The sequence below is a fragment of the Catharus ustulatus genome, chromosome 1 (genome assembly GCF_009819885.2).
Source record: "Catharus ustulatus isolate bCatUst1 chromosome 1, bCatUst1.pri.v2, whole genome shotgun sequence".
Lineage (NCBI taxonomy): Eukaryota > Metazoa > Chordata > Aves > Passeriformes > Turdidae > Catharus > Catharus ustulatus.
In genome coordinates this window covers 21,563,619-21,586,217 of record NC_046221.1, presented here as the reverse complement: position 1 = coordinate 21,586,217, position 22,599 = coordinate 21,563,619, and the positions used below count along the sequence as shown (strand labels likewise).

The 22,599-nt window shown below is 36.9% G+C and overlaps 1 protein-coding gene across 1 annotated transcript in view; it reads right to left on the bottom strand.

The window, feature by feature from the left end:
* MINDY3 (MINDY lysine 48 deubiquitinase 3) overlaps positions 1 to 22,599 on the bottom strand; it is a 59,943-nt gene that overhangs the window by 10,301 nt on the left and 27,043 nt on the right. The window contains exons 11-12 of the mRNA XM_033063384.1: positions 5,495 to 5,567; positions 4,627 to 4,699 (exon numbers count right to left, since the gene is read on the bottom strand). Of these exons, the coding sequence (XP_032919275.1) occupies positions 4,627 to 4,699; positions 5,495 to 5,567 (146 nt within the window). The remainder of the gene's footprint in view (positions 1 to 4,626; positions 4,700 to 5,494; positions 5,568 to 22,599) is intronic.

Sequence of the window (22,599 nt, the reverse complement as noted above, 5' to 3'; positions counted from 1 at the left end):
AGTAATCTGTTATTTTAAATTAAATAAGTGATAATTCTGAAGGACCACCATATTTGGTAAAATAATTTGAAACCCATATAATCTAAAACCAGGTTTACAGCCCAAAAGGCATTTTGCTGTCTTGTAAGCATTCTTTAAAGATACAAAAACCAGTCTTCTTTCAAATATAGCTCTATCACTGCCAAACAACCTGTTTTTAAATGGAGATTTGAAAACCTTCCAAGATTTTCTAAGTACACTGAAATAAAATTAAATTTAACAGATACATTTCTTATTTACATCACGTACTTGGTATCAGAGAAGCCAGAACCAACAAACAATGGAAATACTAACAATACTAATCTGGAAGCCTTACTGCATGACTACAGTCTAATTTCAGATCACTGCAAATGAAGGTCAATTATAAGACTATATATCTATTTAAGCAGTGTATTTCTACAGGCAGCAGATTGTATCTATTTGCATCTACCTAGCCCTCTGCTTGAGTTACAAGTTGTACCGTACACAAGAATGTCCTCATTGGGTCAAACCAACAGAGCGTCTTGCCCAGTATCCTGTTCCTGACACTGGTCAGTAGTGGATGTTACGATAGAGAACAACAGGGCAAACACATTTCCTTAGTTTACCCTCCCCATTTCCAGCAGTCTGCTGCTCAGACATCTTCAGTGACAGGCAGTATCTAAAACACAAAGATATATGTTTTTCTTTCCATGCATCTGCCTAATTGGCTTTGAACCTATCTATATTTCTGGCTCTTAATAAACTACACTCAAAAAATTCAAATCAAACTATGGATTCTGGGAGTAAGCGTCTTTTCTGTTTTGAACCCGCCACCTGATTACATTTGATGACACCTCATTTTTGTATTGTGTGAAGCAGTTAACAGTCATTCCCTAGTTACTGTGTCAATGGTTGTCTATTTTTTCTAGGTCAAACAGTCTTAACCTAGCTTTTCCTTGCACTAATGGCATTCTGTATCTTTAATTACCCTTGCTGCCTTCCTGATACCTTTCTAGAACATTCTTTTTCCAAGATGGAGTGAAAGATCAGGCATTTATACAATGACGTAACTCCTATGAGTCCCACTCCACATGTCCATCACTGAGTTTAAATCTAGAGATCTGTTTTCTGACCAGTAATATCTAGCTCACAGACCAACAATGTGTATGTGAAATCAGCATTGCTTTATCCCCTGAGCAACCAATCCACATTTATTTTATTGACAATTCTCTGTTCCTGTATCTTCTAGGAACTTCTGCTGGTCTTACACATTCTTCTTTTTTAAACACCTCAAAACACATTCGTATCAGTAACAATCATACAAATCCCTACTGTCAAATCCTTGATGGTAAAATAACAAAATTCACAGACAATACAAATTCCTGTAAAATTCCTCTAATTATCTTCCACCACTAAGAAAAAGTGACATTTTTATTCTTAGATCAATTTTTTATTTATAAAAAATGCTCCTTCCTATCCCATGTTTACACATGGAATACTTACATGTGAATTTTCCCTAGACTGGCCTTCAAATCCTTTTCTAAGTCCTATTGCTTATTTGTCACCTTCCTCATTCCTATACTGTGGTACTACTGCAGTTCACAATGTTAGGTAACCTAAAATAGTTCAGCAATGTCACTCTGATGTTTCTTCAGGATTTTGGGTTTTTTTACTTATTTTGACACTTCAGAATTCTAGTTACTCTGACCACACAAAAGGCTTAAGTGCAGAACCACTCTGTAATCTTCTCCAGTGATGAGGAGAACTGCTCCCTATCACCTTCTCTGGTGAATATAAAGAACTCACTGTACTTTTCTAATTTACTTTGAATACTTTTAAAACACTGGGAACCATCTATCTGAACTACAAACCTCTTGCAAGCTTCTTGGCGCTGATGGGCTCAGAAGAATACTATTAGTTTTTGTTTTATAGCTTTGCTTATTAGTCTACAGATGCCTCTTTTACTACTTAGCCTTTAACCACCCCAGAGGTCTCTTTTGTTGGGGGCTGTGGGCAGAGGGTGTTGTTTCCAAGGTCTTTGTGATTATTGCACAGAAGCATTTTGTCCTTTTGACTACCACTTACGTTTATCATCTTTAAGTAACTTCCTTTCTTGGTCCTAACACAGAACTAGTAGTAAATTATTTGGATTCTTTTTGTTTCTCCCTGAACACACAGAGGACATATTATGCAAATCTTAAAAGAGTGGCTCTGTTAAGATCCTTCGAAGAAAAATTTTGAAATTTGTAATACTCTATGTAGTATCCTATAAACTACGCTAATTTATTATCTTTAAAAATATTCACTATTCAAGTGAATCTTCACAACTGAGGATTTGCAACATACTGGACTTCAATCCTATTTCTCACTCTCACTGCACTCAAAGTACAAAATTTTGGCTATTTCAGTGACTGTTTGAAACCTGCCCAAATTCTTGAAATGCTGCAATAGAGTTGCAAAAACACTCTTTGCAAACAGAACTAAAACAGACAATTTACAAAATGCACTTAAAATTATGCAATAAAATTAAAGCAAAGTATATACTCACTAAAGAAACACAAGAACTGTTTAAAAATACATAAGCACCACATAAGTTTTTAAATGTGGCCAAGGTACAAAATTCACTTAAGCAGGAGGGTAGAACTAATGAACTTGGATTGTGCTATGTTTCAACTAAAGTCTTCTCCTTCAGCAAATCACTGATACCTTTCAATGTTAATGGTACCACAGCAGAGCTACTGAACATGTGTGTGCTTGTGCTTCAGTCTGCTCAGTGCAAAGCCTGGCACCTGAACTGAACAGGTTTTTAGTGTTGGGGTGATGGCCTTTGTACTGTTGTGGCTGAGAAGTGTGTGGGGACAAAAGCCTCCACAACTGGTCAAACGGACAGAGAGCATAAAATGTTTTAAGCAAGTTAAATCTACATTGATAGGTGTGCTCCAATTGGTGCCCTAAAAGGCATCAGATTGTTTTTAGAAAGAGCAAAACAAATGAGACAGGTGGGTTCTCAGATACATTTACCAAAAAAATGGAAAATTTTACTAAAAACACATGCAATGGCATTCAGTACTGGCTAAGTCACCTTGCTATTTCATGTCTGCTCTACACAGTTTTCCCCTCTACATTTCTAAAATTCTAATCATGTCTGATCTTTATACATTCTGAGATTCTGAGAAACATAAAGCCTTGGACTAGATAATCACAAATCAAAATAGTATACATTTGGAGGCAAGGCCTTTAGTTTTCCTTAAGAACAAACAAACAACAAGCAAAAAGCCTGTATGGAGTTTGAAATACATTACTTTTGCTTGTGTTCCACACTAAAAAGACAGAACATCTAGAACCTAAACAGAGTAGGTTCTCAAGATAATAGTATTAGGCCATATATTTATTTAAGAGGAGATTATTTAAGGCTGCATATTCCATGGCTTGATCATGGCTTTTCAATACAGCAGGTCTTTTGACTGACTCTTTGTGCATCAATTTATATTTTATGTGCTATGCACAATAAAATAGGGCAGGGTTATGCCACAAATGCCCTGAAAGACAAACAGTCAAATGGAAAAAACACTGAATGAAGAAAGAGGATTTCTGCAGATTTACTGAGACAGCAGAACAACAAGGCAAAAGAAATATTCTGACTCATTGAATGATGATTTTTTTTCTTTCCCCTCCTTTAAAAAAGTCTTTTTTAGATTTCACCACATACTGTCATAATATGAATATGAGCCTTTTGTCCCGTACTTACTTTTGGTTTGAGTATCTCTTAATTTCAATTTTTACTCCTATCCTCCAGAGAACAACTCAGTAAACTTCATTACACTATAAATATTTCAAAGGACAGAAAATGGGCTCAATCACATTTTAGATGGTGGTGGTAAGTGAATTCGCAGTCTCTACAGTTATTCCAGTTTTGACCCAACTAAACTAGACCAAATGTTTACAAGAGAGCAAAAGCAACTTTTAGAGCAGTAAAAAAGTACAAGTGCTTGGCTCTCCTTCCTGGGTTAAGCATTTAGTCAAAAAACATGCTCAGTTTTTAACTGCTGTCACTTAGTATTAGTCTTGTCTGTCCATATTAGAGCTAAAACATTTGAATTTAACCCTGGGAATCAATGTGTTATTTCTGAAAATAAATGGCAATTATAAAGACTACTAGGTCCTGAGTGCTGGTGGAAACAAAACTGTGACTGAAGCAGCTTCAGCTTCCAGCTCTGTAGATTATCCAGTGATAATCCAAACTTGCCTCTGACTACCGTGACTCTTCTGTTGCAACATTTCACCCACATTAATGCATAGAAATATAATCCTGACTATCTCCTCAATATATAGAAATGCAGTAGGTTTTGAGGGGTTTTTTTTGCTACTAGTTATCACTACCGAAGTTACAGACATCTTAATTTTAATTCCTCCCCTTTAATTTAAAGCTTAACACTTCAAAGTAACATTCTGTGCCCAGAATGTAAACTAGGAAAAAAAATCCAAACTAGGAAAAAAACCACAAACCAAAACCAACCCGAAATTATAAAACATATGTGGTAAACTGAATCAAGAAAAAAAAGCCTTAGGTGATAATTAATGTTATTAATTAATACTTCTGCACTATTTAAATTTTTTTATACTTACTATTCAGGATCTGAAACAAGGTCCAGTGCCTTCATTACATCTTCTAGCAGTGTGTCAGGTATAAACCCATTATCTGAAGAAGTAGAAAAGTTTCTTGTGAGGAAAAGAACAAAATGCTTTCCAGGAGAACAAACTTCACTCAAAAATACAAATACAACGTATTTTTGTCTGTAAAATTTGCAACCAAATGGTGGGGTTCTAGAAGAAAAGGAGTTTTCAAATGCTACTCTGACATTAAAAAAAAAAGTGTGCAATATAGAAACTGGATTTATCACTCATACACTTAGAAGCTTAATACTTGATAAGAATTCAATCTTTGTATAAATTTCTCCACTAGGTACCTTGGGATAATAATTGTACCATTTTCTCCTTTTGATCAGTTAAAATAGTACCTGAATGCTAGACATCCTCTGCTTTCCAAAATGTAAGAAAATTTTCTGTGTATGCTGCTTACATTCAAGAACAAGATCTCATGAAAAATGAATCATATCAGATCAGTTCTTATATGAAAATTTAATATAGGACAAATAAATTTTATTTAAGATTTATGCTAATTACAAGAACATAAGGTTAAAAAACGTTCTCTCTTAAAAACTCTACTTCCTACTGCAGAACCTCCCTTACTGCAGAATTCTCAGATAATTTCTTCACAGAATTATGGAATGGTTTGGGTTAGAAGGGACCTTTAAGATCACCTCATTCCCTGCTGTGGGCAGGGAGACCTTCCAGTAGACCAGGGTGCTCAATGTCACTTCTAGATTCACTCCTGTACTGAACATTTTTTAAGGACTAGGCATTTCATTCCTCTGTTAATGAGCACATTTCTATAGAAAAAAAATCTTATTTCAGCACATAGTACAGCCCTTACCCTCAGGGTCATATGTCTGGAAAACTCTTCTTGCTTGTTCTGAAGGTGCTTCAGGAGCAACAAGGGCCATGTCCTATGGGGGAGGAAAAACCCACGGACAATGAAAACTTACAAAATATTCTTACTTCAGATACAGATAACTAAGAAAATATTTAGCCATACTACACCCAGTTGGAACCTGAATTAATGAAAATTTCAATACAACACAAGAAAAGTTAAAGCCAATTTTGCTGATAGTGACAAAACAATCAAGAAATATGCTATAGATTATTCCACAAACTTCTAGATGAATTTTATGCAAGTCTTTTTGTGCAGATGTTGTGACACAAAAGCTAATCGGAAACTACCATTCCAATAATTTGTACTTAAGAGCTCCAAGTGGGAAAGCACACAGAAGAAACTAAATTGGGAGGAGTCTCTTTGTCCTCCTAATCTCTCCTGATGAGAACAACTTGCAAATTGCTTGCTTTATGTACTAGAAATATAAATGTTAGATTTTTATATTAATTCAGTATCACAATGAGGTAATTCTAAGGATCCATAAATACGACTTAATAGAAACAAATCCAGTGTTTAATGAAAATTTTTCCACTGATTTTATAAATGAATTAAAACTAGAACATTTACAGAAAAAACAATATTTAACAGTGTATCTTCATGTTTACATATGTTCTAAAATTCTTCAAAGTACTTTCATATAAAAGACTATATTACCTCAACAGTTTCATAATGCTAAATAATGTATGAAGTTGTGCAGTTGTTGAGCACATACCCTGCCATAATGGGTAACATGATTACATAAGGCGCATACATACACTATGAAATTTTGTAATAAGTGACCAACCCTTAAATAATTTGGAATACAAAACATACTAAGCCAGAATAGATTTCATTATCACAGTGTATTACAATAAACAAATGCAAATGTTTCTCAGTTTAAAATCAATGCCACAGCATATTGACAAGATGATTAGTGATTTTAATATTAGGATTTAACTCTGAAGAAGGAATATTTTAGTGGTAGCTTCTTATTAACAAATCAGCAACTCAGAACGCCTATGTAACAAAGGAGAACTCTTAGAATTTCCAAAGGTATGGAAGGATATAAACCGAAGTGACTTCCAAATGGCATAGACACATAATTTCAAATGTAAACCACACAGTTCTACTTTGGTTTATGAGTATGCAGTTCCTTCCATGCAATCTTAACATAATCCAAGAATAAAGGTTATCATTTGTGTTGTTCTCTCTACCCATAAATTACTGTGTTAATGTAGTACTTTCCCCAGTTTCATATGTTGCAAAACAGATTCTTTAAAGCAAGTCTTCTGCAACTCCCAACAATTTTTAATCCAATTGTAAATAGTGTGTATTTCTGTTATAATTTTAATTTTCCAGGCCCTTAAGTTTGTCAGTTCATGTATGTATACATGGGAAGAACTTAAAGTCACTAATGCATTAGTCATACTGAAAATTCTCTCTCTTTCAAAGGAACTTTCAAATATGGTAAAGCCTCCATATTGTTACATATTAACATTTTTTATTCATAAAATATGATTTACTGATGCTCTACGCAAGTAACTTCAGATGGCAACTTAGAAAAGTCTGCCTTAGAGAGATGACCAAAAACCCAACCTCTCTTACCTGTAAAATAATTTTAACTTTTCACTGAGACTGTTGTCCTATAAAAAGCTTAAAATGCAAGATCTTTTACATACAAAGCCCATACAACCTCTTAACTTATCATGTCATTCATTTCCAGTATGCAGATAACTTTAACAGCTCAATTAGTCTGTATATTTATATCTGGGGGGGAAAAAATACCATAGCTTCTTCATGCAATAAAGCTGAAAATCTGATAAACATCTAACAAAAACATATTTCAGCTGCCCAAGCTGATATTTCACCATATGTGCCAAAATAGATTCCCCACCCCAGTCTTACGAATTGTATTTTGATGTAACCCATGCAGCGAAAGTTCCATATAAGGGAATCTCATAAACAGTTAATTACAATAATTATTTCCAATACTAAGTACAACATGTCCCAAAAATCATGCTTCACTCATTGGCTCTTGTGATACACAAACAAATCATTTTATATTACTTTGAAAACTTACTCTCATCAGTAGTACCAGTTATTTTAAGATCCCATGTTTAGCCTCAGAGGCAAAAAGTATTCTTCATAAGTTTTAATGAAAACATTCCCAAACTTTTCATTCTACAAATCCAAAGCAGAACATAATGACTAAGCCCCACTGAAATCCTGGCTATGAATTTTTACAAGAATTACACCCCGAAAGATCCACCATTGCCCTGAAAAATGAAATCTGCTTGCATATGAACTGCTTTATGATTCTACACTATCACTATTGATGGATAGATTAAAGAATTACATATTGTAATACTATCTTTCTTCTTATAAATTTACCTATAAACTATATAGAAACACTGATTGTTTATTAACTTTTAAACTTGCTGTAACTTTATTGCATCTGGAGAGCTGAAGTTTATTTAATCCAATCTTGTATTTTTCAATGCTATAATCAGTGGCTTTCAAGGCATCAGCTTTCCAAAATGGCTTCCTAAGAAAACAAAGTTGATGGAATCTCTGAAATACCCATCTCTCTAGCTGACTTCTGAATCCATTGCCCAATTTCAATTTTGCAGAGGAAACAGGAATCCAACAACTGACTGTTGAAACGGGATGCCAGGCAGAACATCTCATTGAGGAGTTGGTTCAAAAAGAAATTTGATTTTATGTGTCAGTAAGGTTCCTTTGGAGATTATCCTTTGAAATAGAAAAGACACTTTACATAATCCTACCAATGTACTATGTAACTGTATCATTATAATTTGGACACACAGGTCTTTCACACACAACCAGAATGCATTTCAAATTGGATAGTGCTCTGAAATCAGAATGCCCAACTTCAGGCCCTCCTGTGGCTGTAATCATTCATTTGCAATGAATCTCCACATCCACTGTACGCACCCAGAGGACACAGAGATTGTTCTTCTTCAAAAGGTAAAGGGATCCTGCTACCAAAGCCAGAACAGAAATGCTCTTTACAGCTGAGATAAAACAATTCACTTAACTAAGAGAGAATAGAATTAATTGAATGATGCTTTATTTGGGGGCAAGGATCAAAGTGCATATGTATCACCACACATACAAATGAGTTTATGTGTCCTAAAGGTATCAAATAGTTTTACTTCTAGAGACTGGCTAGGCAGCGAAGCAAAAAGTAAAATTTAACACAGACTGGTATCAGTTGAAAAGCAGGAAAGTTTTAATCACTACAGTAGCAAAACAGGTTCAAAGTCTTAGAGTGAGATAAAAAACCAGTTGCTGACTCTCATTAAGATGAAGGCTCGATAGAACTTGGGCACTGCTTGAAATTAAATAACAGCTTTCTGTAGGTATTCCTAGGAGCTCTTTATCAAACCAAGGAAAAGAGAGTTCTTAAGATCTAAAACTGGAGGCCATTTTTACCATCATACAAAGATTTGAACAGTTATGGAAAAATCATAGATCTTTTTTCCTCTTAGGCATCACTAAGGAAGTATTGAGGTATGAGCTTACTGGTTCTAAAAATACAACATGGCATCTACCTACAATCTAGGCAGACTATTGTGAAGGGTCAGTCTGAAAAGGGACACTTAGAGAATTATGCCGAGGTAACAAAGCCAGTCCTAGAGCACTTACCTGCAAAGTCAGTCCTAAGCCATTTGATGTTGTTTGACATAAATTTAGTTTAAAACACTATGAGTCTGGCTCTGAACAGAGGGATGGCCAATGAAGGCTCCCACTTGTGTTCAGGGACATCAATCACAGCAGTAGTTTGCAGAGGGAAGTGCCCTTGGTTATTGCAGCAATGGCAGCGTCCTGCACACAGAGCTTACCATGATTTTCTTGTGCTGGCCAATGGAATGCGCCATTGCTCTGCAGCATACTATCTTCTACAAGAGAGACCACTAAAAAATGCCAAACAGGAACACACCCAAAGAACACTTGAAGGAGTATAAGGTTTTTCCCATTTTAGAGATGTATATGGAAAAACTGAAGGAAAGGTCCTAGACTTTTCTGTCACTATACAAGAGCCCTGCAGCCACAACTATTTCCACTTCAGAACAGCAGGTGTCAAAGATCATATATTGTATCATCCTAAGCCTTGAAGAGGGGCCATGAGTCTATCTGGGATTCAGAAAATGCCAAAACACTTTTCTTGAATAAGAAGAGAGGAAAAAGACACAGAAGGAAGAATGCCACCCCCAAAATAGCAGAGTTCTTATCAGGGGTCAGAAAATAAAATACAGGCCTTGTAGTTTAGACCAGGGAAAGACAACAGTTTATCTGAAATTGTTTATTGAGAGATAGTGGTGGTGGTGAAGGAGGAACATTCACAACAAGCAATTTGTTCCAACAAGGTGGTTAAAAGGAAGCAAACTGGCTCTAGCTGTACACTGCCTTGCAAAAGTGAAAGGACTGCATTTACTCTACAGTACCTGCAGTACCTTGCTGAGGTCAGAAGAGAGTTTTCAACAGGGAAGAATGAAAAGCTACGGACTACTTTGAATTCTTTTTCATCTTTGCCCATACTACCAGACAGAAAAAAAGAGCCTACTTGATCCAAGGGTGGGGTGAGGCTGTGGAAGAAAAGCGAACACAAGCCAAATAAGAAATCTGAAGACCCTGTCAGCCTATTCATCTGAAAAGCAGGGCTTTTAACATACAGTTAAGTAAGTTATAGAAACCACAATGTACTCTCCATTCCTTTGGAAAAGGATGGTTTAATAAGACAGCCAACAAAAAAATAAGTCACAGTCCTACAGTTTTTAAAAATAAGAGAAACTCAAAAGTACAGCAAATACCTGCTTAACAGTCACACTGCCACAGATGGTGGTGGTTTAGTTTAAAACATCACAAGAAGGCAACAATTCACTTGGTGACTCATTAAAAAATTAGAGTTTCTTCAACATGTTCCTTGCTTTCACGGACAGATTACAAGAGATTACTGTAAACCAATAAAGATTAGATACACAGTATTCTTCTTATTCATTTACTAGCTCATTTTGCTTATCAACACAAAACAAGGTCTTTGTTTTGAAAGTAAAAATATATACTGGAATTATAGACCAAGAGTCAGCAAACTTGAGTTTACTGGAATTCTTAACTAATAACTAAATTACATACTACTCTCCAGTCACAAGCTTAATCTGAAAGCTTTTCAAATTATATTCACATCGGTTTTTTTTTCTTTTTTTTCAAGACAGAATGCAATGCTATACAAACACGAAACTTTGTTCCTAAGAGGAATCAAGCTGGAAGTGGACAAATTCCATGCTTTATGACTTTCAAAACCTCCACAATATAATTCACTCAAGTGGAACTTTAGCTTCTATTATTATGCTACCCTTTTTCTACATAAAAAAATGAATATCTAGTATTATATACTATTTCTACTCTAATACTATTTCAGCCTATAGACATGAGCTGATTGCTATACAACACAGTGGTGAGTATTAAATTATAAAATATTAATTCTATTTGGGAATTACAAGAAGGAGGTGGGAAATGAAAATGTACATCAGGAACATTTGATAGCAAAGTTTAAAACCAGAGAAAATGTACTGCAGAAATTTAAATCTTCCTAAATACAGTTCTCACAAAAATGAAAGCTGCACTTAATGTTGGAAACCAGCTTACAGTATTCAGTTTCCCACTTAAACCATAGAATTCTCTCTTGGGATGATGAAAACCCTCTGGCTTGCTTAAATCCAGAATGATGAAATGTTTTTGAAAATAGACTGGATCAAATATTTTATAACTCAAATAGGCCAAGTGTTTCTAAAGGACAATTCTTAGCCTCGTTCATTAACCTAACAGTAATATTTTATGGTTTTTCATGTGAAAGGTACAAGCTCTGTGAAGCAATGAAGAAATAAAGTATATTGATAATGGCATGTGATCCATTGTTAGTTAGTATTGGTAAGTAGTATTTCAGGAAATCTTTATATGCACATGTTGCTACATGTGCAGAGAAAATACTAAATATTCACAAACATCACAGTTTCATATATTATGAAAACAGTATTGCCGTTTATGTTCATATTTGAAGTATATTATTTCAGGCAGTTAATTCTAACAGTAGCACAATAAAGCAATTAGCTTTTATAAAAAACAGTATGTTTTATTTTTTTATTAATACAAAACACGTGGTTTTTTTCATTAAAGCTGTATTATACAGTAAAGCTCATCTCATTCCAACTACATGAGCTTTCTTAACTACACCTAGGCAGTGATTGAATTTCTTCTCTAAATACACCTCACTGCTTCAATATTTTCATACCACAGTCTGACAACTTTGGCACCCCTCTGTAACATATGAAGTATATATATATATGAGATACCCTAAACTATCAGCTGGTAGAGGAAAATGGCATTGGACTCCCTGTAACACATAAAGAAGACAGATTTCATAAACTTCTTATGAAAAACAAACCAACACTGGAAAAATGTACTTAAATATTGAAATGAGATTGCAACCGTTTTAGAAACAGATGAATATGTTATTCACATAGCTAATCACACGTAACTTCTTATGCAAGAGGAGAAAGACATAAAATGTAGGCAATACCTAAAATACCACTATATGTGCTTCACATTTGCTAGCAGTTCAAGGATCCCTCCTCCATAGACAATCCCTGTCCCTGCCTTTTCTATGTATTTGTGTCCTTCCATATTTAGACTTTCAATTCATTCATTCACATATCCTAACCTGAAAGCAGAGCTGCCTTATCAAAAGAGGTCAAAGAAGTTATTTTATTTTGTATGCAACAAAGCTGTACCGGTATGAAAGGAGTAAATAAAGGGATGAAAAACTTATTTTTTAATGCTTTTGAAAAAGTGCTTAGAAACTGGTCGCTAAAGATCTTTACTTGGATCTGTAATCTAAAGACTTAGATTGAAAGATCTGCACTTGGATTAAATCTGCTGCTGTATATGGATTCATCCTATGTTCCCTGGGATTCCACATCTGTCACATGCATTAAGGTTTTGTGGATCAAACAACAGCTACAACCCAAGCTGATTTCAACCAGGTTCCTGCCATTTATAAACTGACCTAAAGTCTCCTGATAGAGATTCTCTACACAAGTTCAGTCTGTCATGTCACAGGTTTACTAGACAGTGTGAGAGTTTTGCAAAAAGCAGAACTTGGCACAAAGCTTCAGAACAGGACTACAACAGTTACTGTTCTAAAGCATATTCTTATAACTGAAGCATATGTTGGCATGTTGGGAGTCTAATTTACTGTTTCTAGTTCCTGCATCTATCCCAGTAGGGTTTGGGATCATGGGAATAAAGCAGGCTGAACAGAGAATAAAAAAATATGTAAGCCTTCACTTCCAAGGATACATGGTGCCCTGCTCAGAAAGAACATCTGGTCTTCAGACATTTTGGAGAAAAATCATGCAAAGAGACAAATGGCGACAAAATAATTTCCCTGTTCTTTTTCCCAAGAACACTTCACTTAAAAATATCTTTAACAGGCATTCACTAACTGTATTTAAAACTCTGTTTCCTAAGTTCTGTAATACATTAACAACTTCAGGACATTTTCTCAAGAAAAAAAGTTGTAAGGGGAAGACTGACTCCTCGGATTCCATCCAGAACATGTATTTATAACAAGGGAGCAAGGATTAACAGTCATTCACAGAGATTCATCTTCTCAAACAGAACACACGACAGGCTGGAACTACCATTCTGTCACATGGTGAATATTACATTCCCAATTCTAAGTCTTAGTATTCCTGATATCAATATCTTGTATTAAAAATATACAGTTAGTAGGCTACAGTTAAAAGATAAAGTAAAAGGGAAGGTGCTTTGTAAAGCAGAGAATGGGTGGTGTGAGCCTGGCACTATCAAGGTTTATGACTTCTACCTCTTTCCTCATGTAAAGATACATGGATATGTGGAGAAGTTTTAATTTTGTGTTCTCTTCATTGTGTTACTAAGCATATTAAATTCCTTATTTTGGAAGACAGTGGTTTAGCTTTTATGGCTCTTATTAAAAATTCTGTGTGGAAATGACTCAAAATTTCTCTTTCAAAATACCATTTCTAGAACAATTCCATTAAGATAACCCCAATTATGAATATACTATCCTAAATTTGTTGTCCTAAATTGGTTTATTTACTGACTTGCTCTGATTTATAACCTTTGACAATTACACATATATGCAGTTGTTGGGGGAAAAAAAAAGGAAACTAAACTCAACTTCTTTCCCCTCTCCATGTGCTGAGGTTGCATCTTATGATAAACAGCACCTTTTTCCTCTGCCTTATCTCTGCCATAAATACACCAGTGTGCCAAACTGTGGTGTGGACACTGGAGTATAGCACTGCATTTACAGAATTTCTGGAAACGAGTGTTCTACTGCTTTTAACCAAGACCCTTCTTTCAATTCTTCACCTGATGCCAGATTAACTATTAAGAAAGCTAACATCGTCTTTCTAACGGCGTGTGTGCTACACAATGACTTGTAAACCATCAGGAAATGAAAATGTATTAAATCTGTTAAAGTACACCTTTTGGGTTAAGACTTCAGAAGATCTCCGAGAGAATCAAGAAGCTTTTGCTTCTCCTCTCCATTTATTCCCAAATACTGGATGAACCACAAATTGCTTAGCATGCCATAATACTTGCTCCACTATCCAGAGTGGTTCAAATAAAAGGATAGTAGTATATCCAAATACATGCAGAAAGCTAAAATTTAAAACAATTTTGAACACTAAAAAGCCAGAGTTTAAATATACAAATGAGAAAAAGGCCAATGAAAAAGAGCTTCACTTTTCAGGCCAACATCTACTGTGAACTAACCATTAACTCATTCAGAGGTTGGAAGCCATCAGGCGCTGGAAGGATTCCAGGCTGCGCTATATAATATTCTATAGCAATGACCCGCAGAAGGAAGGTGTTCGTGAATCAATTATACAAAATTTATAAACAATACCTGATTTCAGAACACTACCAGCAGATTGAAATAGCTCCAAACATAACACATGCCAAATGCAGAATCCAGTGGTGAATGGTTGAGCATTGTGTAAGGTGGATATGTTTGGTGATCAGGAGAAAAAAAAGAAACACAATACACAAGAGCCTGGTATATTACAAATGGTATGTTTAAGAAAACTTCAGGTCAGTTGTCAATGGATGGCTGGATGCTATTGCACTGCTATCTCAGCAATACCGTAAACAATACTTTGCTACTTAATATAGCTGAAAATGAAACAATTGTCGCAGAATTAAGTGGCAATTGTAGGTGGAAAGGTTAGGGCACCAGACTAGTGGAAGAAGCAAATGATGGAGGAAAAAGACATCAATACGCTTTTCACTTGATTTGGAATTACAAATACCATTTTTAAATGCAAAAATTCATTAAACATCAATTTGATTTTTAAATACAGGAATTTCACGATTATGAGTCACATCTCATTACAAACTGCACTTCCGGGTGTCGGCAACTTTTCGCTCTTTGTCCATACATAAACCACACCTGATTATAAGTTGCATGTCTGGGTGTTGGCAACTGTCTTGCGTTAAAATACAGAGTGTGATAAAAGGTATCTACTCTATCACCATCTGTTGAGGGTGGGGGCAGTGATCCTTATCTCCGCGGAAGATATTCTGCTAATGAGCCATCCATTGAAACCAGGCAGGGCATTGTTCTTTATCTTTTCACAACCCATCCTTCCTCCACCGAGTAATTTTCTGCTAATGGCCCATTGAGTCCCACTGTGGGACTGATAAAATTACTGCATCCCATTGGAAGTTGCTCCAGCCAGGGGGAAGAGCCCAACATTTCTTACCAAGATAAAAACAGAGGTTTTGGGATACTAAGGGAGCCCCTTTCTCCACTGGACTCCAGAGGAAAACCGGATTTCTCCACATCACCACTGGACCTCCAGAGGGAAGCTGCACCTTCTATAGGAGCACTGCTTCAACTGAATCACATCTGTCACTGTAGGAGGACTGCAATCACCATTTAATCAAACTGCTAACAACACCCTGCCTGACGGGGTGTCAGGTTGTACTCTGACTTTGTCAGGGTTTGGAGTTTGTTTCTTTGTAGTACTGTATTTCTATTTTAATTTCCCTAGTAAAGGACTGTTATTCCTAATTCCCATATTTTTTCCTGAAAGCCCCTTAATTTCAAAATTATAATAATTTGGAGGGAGGGGGTTTACATTCTCCATTTCAAAGAGAGGCTCCTGCCTTTCTCAGCAGACACCTGTCCTCCAAACTAAAACAGCAACTTTTCGTTCTTTGTCCATATATAAGCTGCACCTGACTATAAGCCGCACTTCAGGTTCAGACCAAAATTTTAGTCAAAATGGTGCAGATTATAATCGTGAAATTACTGTACTTCAATACTGTTAAAAACTCTATCTATTATTTGCATTTTAACAATGAGACAGTATGTCTATTAATCCAAATTTCAATCCCAGAACTGGATTTACCCATTATGTCATGACTCAGGCCCAATGTCTTTCCTATTGTATCAAACATAACTGAAACAAACACTGGTTTCACACTTAAAAGGGATACAGAATGATACAAGTTCTCAGCCTTTGTTTCTATCCAGTACCTCTACTTTCAGAATCTGATAGAGTGACTTATAAATCATAAAATTGCATTTAGAAATTTCTTGACGTATTTACAACTTGCAAACCACTCTGCATATACTACAAAAAAGAATGAAACAACTAGAATGTGTTTCCTTAAAAATCAGTCTCTCCCTTGGTAGGCTAATGTACATGTGAACTAGATGTTGCTCATAGCCTCCTCTTTCCAGAGACAGGAGGCTGCAATTCCTTCTAAAAGCTTTCCTATGAGGTAGGACCCAATTTGTTATATTCCAGCCTCCAATTACACTTTATATATGAAAATCATACATGCTAATATGTTCAGAGACAATGTATCCATCAAGTTATTGCCAAAATATTGTCTCAAGGAAATTACTACCCATTAGTCTCAATATGTTTCCACAACCTATTGCTAATTTTTAAAAATCAGACAAAAGTTTGTTTCTTGACCAACTGAAATGCAAACTCAGGAAGCAGAAAGTAAACAGAGCACACATTTTGAAGGGAACTAGGAAATTGGAAAAGTAAATTGATGGATTACCTCTAGAATCACTTTTCTTCCTAACTCTATTTAAAATAGACTTGAAATGATTAATGATGACTAAAAATGATTAATGTGATATTCGTGGTCACTACTTAGACATATTTTCTTTGTAAGTTTTCCAATTCAGAAGCGTTGCTACAATATACTAAATTGAGTGCTTAACAGTTTGTGGGAAATTCCTTGATTTTTGATCTGTGGATCTAGAAAAGGTTCTCTTATTGCACTGGTTTTCTATCCTTTTTTAATTCTCTCATCCTTCCTTCCTTCCTTCCTTTTAAAGTGTATCTCATGCAACAAGTGGTAGTGTTTTATCTTCAATTTTTATATCTAAATGCTGTTGGAAAGTTTCTACTGGAACTGCTGGAACTACCCATCATTCCCCATTTACAAGACTTTAGCTAGACATGGAAACAGTGTGCCCAGAGTCAGTATAAAGGCATTCTCTCATCTACCTGAGCACAGAATAGTATCAAAATGCGTAACATTTCAGGGTAAATACTTTTCAGTAAGTGTAGCAACTAAGAGGGGCTTCGCCTTCCCCAGTAAATTGCTTTTTTAGAAAAAGTTGAAGTAGACGCCATCAAAATTATGAACAGACAGGGACATCTGCTATTTCCTAGGGGCTATCAGTTAGCTGCTCCTTCAAACAATGTGGAAAACAGGAAAATAAAATGAAACAAATATTTGTCCTGAGCAAAGCTAAAAACTAAAGTTTAATGCTAAAATTTCTCATGAAAGCCAAACCCACATTTCTCAAAGTTTCTCATGAAAACCCAAACCACATTTCCAATCAAATGAAAAAAAAGCCAAAACCAAACCACGCCCCCCCAAAAAACCCAAACCCAAAATAAACCCCAAAAATACCCACCAAACAACACCCCAAAAAACTCCAGAGATTTCATAAATGACAATGCTTCATTTGCAAATTGCAAATGCATAAATTTTTATCTTTAGGGAAAATAAAGCCACCAAGACTCTGGGTAAATTGATGTAATTAACTGGTTTCATTAGAAACATATGCCACCACACAGTGTTGCATCACATACAGAGCGTCTCTTTTATTAGAATGAAAAGCTAAGACAAAATTTAAAAGTTACTTGATAAATGCTGGTTTGAAATTCACTGACATGAATGTAGTAAAAGTACAAGTGTTCCCACAGAAAACCTTCCCAACAAACAATAAGCAAACTGTTCAGAAGCAGCCATTCACAAGAAGGACCACACACCTTAGTAGGAACTAATTAACCTGCAAGTAAAATCGGAGTGGACCCGATAACGGAACAAGGTATCAAATTTACGCTCTCTGATCCAGCAAAGCTAGAGTGGGGTAGAATCTTTCAGAAGTATTTTGAGATGTGCCCTGCCAATGATACCTCAAAGCTAGCCTTTCTACGAGAAAACTCATTTGGAATTGCTTACGAACTTAGGAACTGCTGTGTTATTCAGAACAACTTAAATTAATTTAGCAATAGCATTTACACTACAAATCTTAAACCGACCAATAGAGTAACTTCAATTCTTTTTGGGAGCTGACAGTTTCCACCAAAAACATCTTCCTTCAACACTGATTTTCAAACAGGTCTCTTCCTGCAGAAAGGAGCTTTTAAATTAACAACAGGAATATTTGAAGAATAAGTGCTGATTTAGTCAGATGAGCCCTACTGTCAAAAACAGAGCATTTGCCTCCCTGCTCTAAAATAGCACACAGAAAATGGGAACCCTACTTTTGTCTAGAAATTACAGTAATTTTATGACTATAAGGTGCACCCTTTTGACTAAAATTTTGGTCCGAACCTGGAAGTGCACCTTATGATCTGGTGCGCCTTATATAATGTAAAAAGTTGTGAAATTTCCCAACCTGGAAGTGCAAGCCCGCAACAGCCCCGAGCCGAGCTGAGCCTGCCCGGAGGTGGCGGGGCAGTGCCGGGTCGGGATGAGTCTGGCAGTGGCAGCCACAGCACAGCAAGAAGCCAGCGCCAGTCCCTGCCCAGGCGCGGGGGGCAAGAAGCCAGCACCAGCCGCTGCCCAGGAGCGTGGGGGAAGAAGCTGGCGCCGGCCGCAGCCCGGCACGAACTGCACGGTTAGGGAGGGAGCCACCGCCAGCCCCGGCCTGACATGAGCTGTGCAGGGAGGGAGGGAGGCAGCCTCGGCCCGGCACGAGCTGTGCTGGCAGGGAGGGAGGCGGTCCCAGCCTGGCATAAGCCCCGCGAGGAGGGAGGGTGCCCCTGGCCCTGAACCGCCGCGAGCCGTGGCCACCCCGAGCTGCGCCTCGCCAGTGCTGAGGCCTGCGGCACGGGGAGGGCGCCTGGGGCTGCGTTTAAAGGCTACACCGATCTGTGAAAAATGTTTGCAAACTGAGCACCTGCCAGTAATTCATTACTTTGTTGCGCGCAGCGCAACTCCTCGATGCAAAAAAAAGTGCGCCTTATAGTTCGGTGTGCCTTATATTATGTACAAAGTTGTGAAATTTGCCGACTCCCGGAGGTGCGCCTTATAATCTGGTGCACCTTAGAGTCGTGAAATTACTGTGTTTCTGCTGTTGCCTCACACATCTGTATCTTTTCCATTTAGGTATCCAGACTGTTCCAACAGAACCAATTCCTCTTACTCTGGAAAACTAAAGACCCTAAATCTACATGCTCTGTAACCATTTCCTGAAGTGGAATCTTCAAAATGTGATTTTTCATTTCTTCTCTGATGAAAACATACTTTTTCAAAATTTTATTACAAGCATTTACTGGCTGTAGAAGCAAAAAACAAAAGGAAGTGCATAGATGTTTTTCAATATCTTTCCAAAGTAGAAGACTTCTTAAGTTAAAGGATACATATAGGTTACTTTTGTAGAAATCAAAGTTGTTAATGCATACTAATAATGTATTTTTACACATGCATCTTGTCTCCTTTCACACTACTAACAATCTCTGTTGGTGTTCTGAGCTTAAATACTGTACCAACTAACACTACTCCTCAGCCCAGCCCCGGTAAACACCACTGACCCACATTTAGGCTCTCCTATAGCAGTGTCAGTGTTTGCTGAGGTGCCCTGCAGTTGAACTCTGATGAAAGAGATTGTTTAGGAAGAAAAGTGAATGTTCATTCTTTTGAGAAACAATGCTATCAAGAATGCAGAAGAACAGCCCTGAGAATGTGTAGAACAGGTTACAATGATCAAAGTCAGAGAAATAAAAAAAATGTAATCCAAAACCAATGTGGTTCCAGGAGACCAAGACAGGACATTTTCCTTCAAAAGCAGTAATTTGTAACTAATTCAGGTTTCTCAGACAGGTGTTTTCTCTGCTTATCTGACTCTTCAAGTCTAAAATTGACACAATGCTGTAACTGAAAATGGATAGCCAGTTCTGTTGAGGCCTCTGTGCTCAAAGACCTAGAAACAAACTAAGGAAATCTTGTAAAGACCTACATAGCTGAAGTGCCCCCACATACAGTTTCAATCACCTGAAGTCACTAGGCAGACATTTATTCCATGCTGTCTTTTCATTTTCAATGAATCTGAATTCAAACATCAACACAGTGCGGATTTGCATGTCATCAGTATTCAGAAAGCACCTATTAACCTCCTATTGTTCTTCCTATTGTTTGCGTTAGAACTTTTTTTGTGATATTTTGCATGACATTTCAACTTGTTGGTTCTCTTTTATACAGTCCTACCACACTCTGGCATTCCTCAAAGTTCTGAATTATCTCAGCTTGTCATAACTTCCTATGAGTATCATAAAATAATTACAGTAACTTCACGATTATAAGCTGCACCTCATTATAAACCACACTTCTGGGTGTTGGCAACTTTTTGCTCTTTGTCCATATATAAGCCACACCTGATTATAAACTGCACGTCCGGGTGTCAGTAACTCTCTTGGGTTACAATACAGAATGTGATAAAAGGTATCTATTCTATCACCATCTGTTGAGGGTGGGGGCAGTGATCCTTATCTCCGCGGGAGATATTCTGCTAATGGGCCATCCATTGAAACCAGGCGGGGCATTGTTCTTTATCTTTTCACACCCCATCCTTCCTCCAGGGACTCATTTTCTGCTAATGGCCCACTGAGTCCCACTGTGTGACTGATAAAATTACTGCATCCCATTGGAAGTTGCTCCAGCCAGGGGGAAGAGCCCAACTTTTCTTACCAAGATAAAAACAGAGGTTTTGGGATACTAAGGTAGCCCTTTCTCCACTGGACTCCAGAGGAAAACCGGATTTCTCCACATCACCACTGGAGCTCTGGAGGGAAACTGCACCTTCTATAGGAGCACTGTTTCAATTGAATCACATCTGTCACTGCAGGAGGACTGCAACCGCCATTTAATCGAGCTGCTACCAACAACCTGCCTGATGGGGTGTCAGGTTGTACTCTGACTTTGTCAGGGTTTGGAGTTTGTTTCTTTGTAGTACTGTATTTCTAGTTTAATTTCCCTAGAAAAGAACTGTTATTCCTAATTCCCATATTTTTTCCTGAAAGCCCCTTGATTTCAAAATTATAATAATTTGGAGGGAAGGGGGTTTACATTCTCCATTTCAAAGAGAGGCTCCTGCCTTTCTCAGCAGACACCTGTCCTCCAAATTAAAACAGCAACTTTTCGTTCTTTGTCCATATATAAGCCGCACCTGATTATAAGCCGCACTTCTGGGTTCGAACCAAAATTTTAGTCAAAATGGTGCAGCTTATATTCGTGAAATTACTGTAAGAAGTGCCTGTACAACATTTAATCCAGACTATCACAGCCTTAGAGCTGCCCCAGTTCCTACTCTCTCTTATCCATACAATGAAAGAGGAAAAAATATATAAAAAGACTGTAGTGATAAAGCTGATTTTTAGCAGACATTTACAATGCCATGTAATTAATTGCCTTTGCATAGTCTGACAGAGTATGCAGCGAAACTCTGTGTGTTAGATGAAAGACTCCTTGCTTGCTTTTGTTGAATATTTGAAAATTTTCATATTCACTGAAAGGAAGGGTGAGCAAGGAGAGGCAGAAATGATGGCTGCTTACATTTAGTTGCCTATGAATAATCTACACGCTTACTTTTCCAGGCAAAATCTACTTTGTTGCAAATGCACAGTCCATGACCACTAAGAGTAATAGCCACACTTATTTTTTCAGAAAACATTAAATTTGTAGTGCTGAGCATTAAGCAGTTTTCTGACTTTATACACACAACAGTTGTGAAGAAAAGAAAAATAATATGATGGTACTACTTATGGTTCTTTGCTAGGGACCTCCCTGCAATGATTCACCAAGTTTTTCTAACTCTATTATGACACACATAACTATCAGCATTTTGAAGAACTATTTAGGTCATACAGATGTTCATATATGCTTTCTGACTTCAACATTTACCCATCTGTAGAACAAGTTGTAGTATTTTTGCTCAAGACAGTCTACTCTAGAAATAAATTTAGGGAAGATGTGAAGCTTCATTTCATGTATTTTCAGATACTATTTTCTTTCCAAAAGATCTAACTACAAATAATTATTTGGCCAAGTCCCAGACAAGAAAACTATTGATACTGTCTTCAATAAAATGTGCTTCAATCAAAACTGCTGTTTCAGTGAAGAAATTATTTATTATTTCTCTCTACCTCCAAATCTCTGTACTAAAACAAGGCTATAACTCACTGGGTATGTACAGAAATGCTGTGACAGTCAATATGTGGAGATGACCAGGTAGAAGAAAACTTACTCTTTCAGTGATGGGAGAAACTGTTGACCCACTGTAGACTTGTCTTAAAACTAGGAATTGACTCAACTGTCTCTGTTTACAGTTATTTCATGCAGCAGCAGTTACAAGAGCGCTTAAACCAAATTACACAAATTAAGTGTAAGTGTAAAGTGCAAACTGTAAGTGTAACTGACCTACAGCCAAAGATACTGTGCTGCATTTTGCT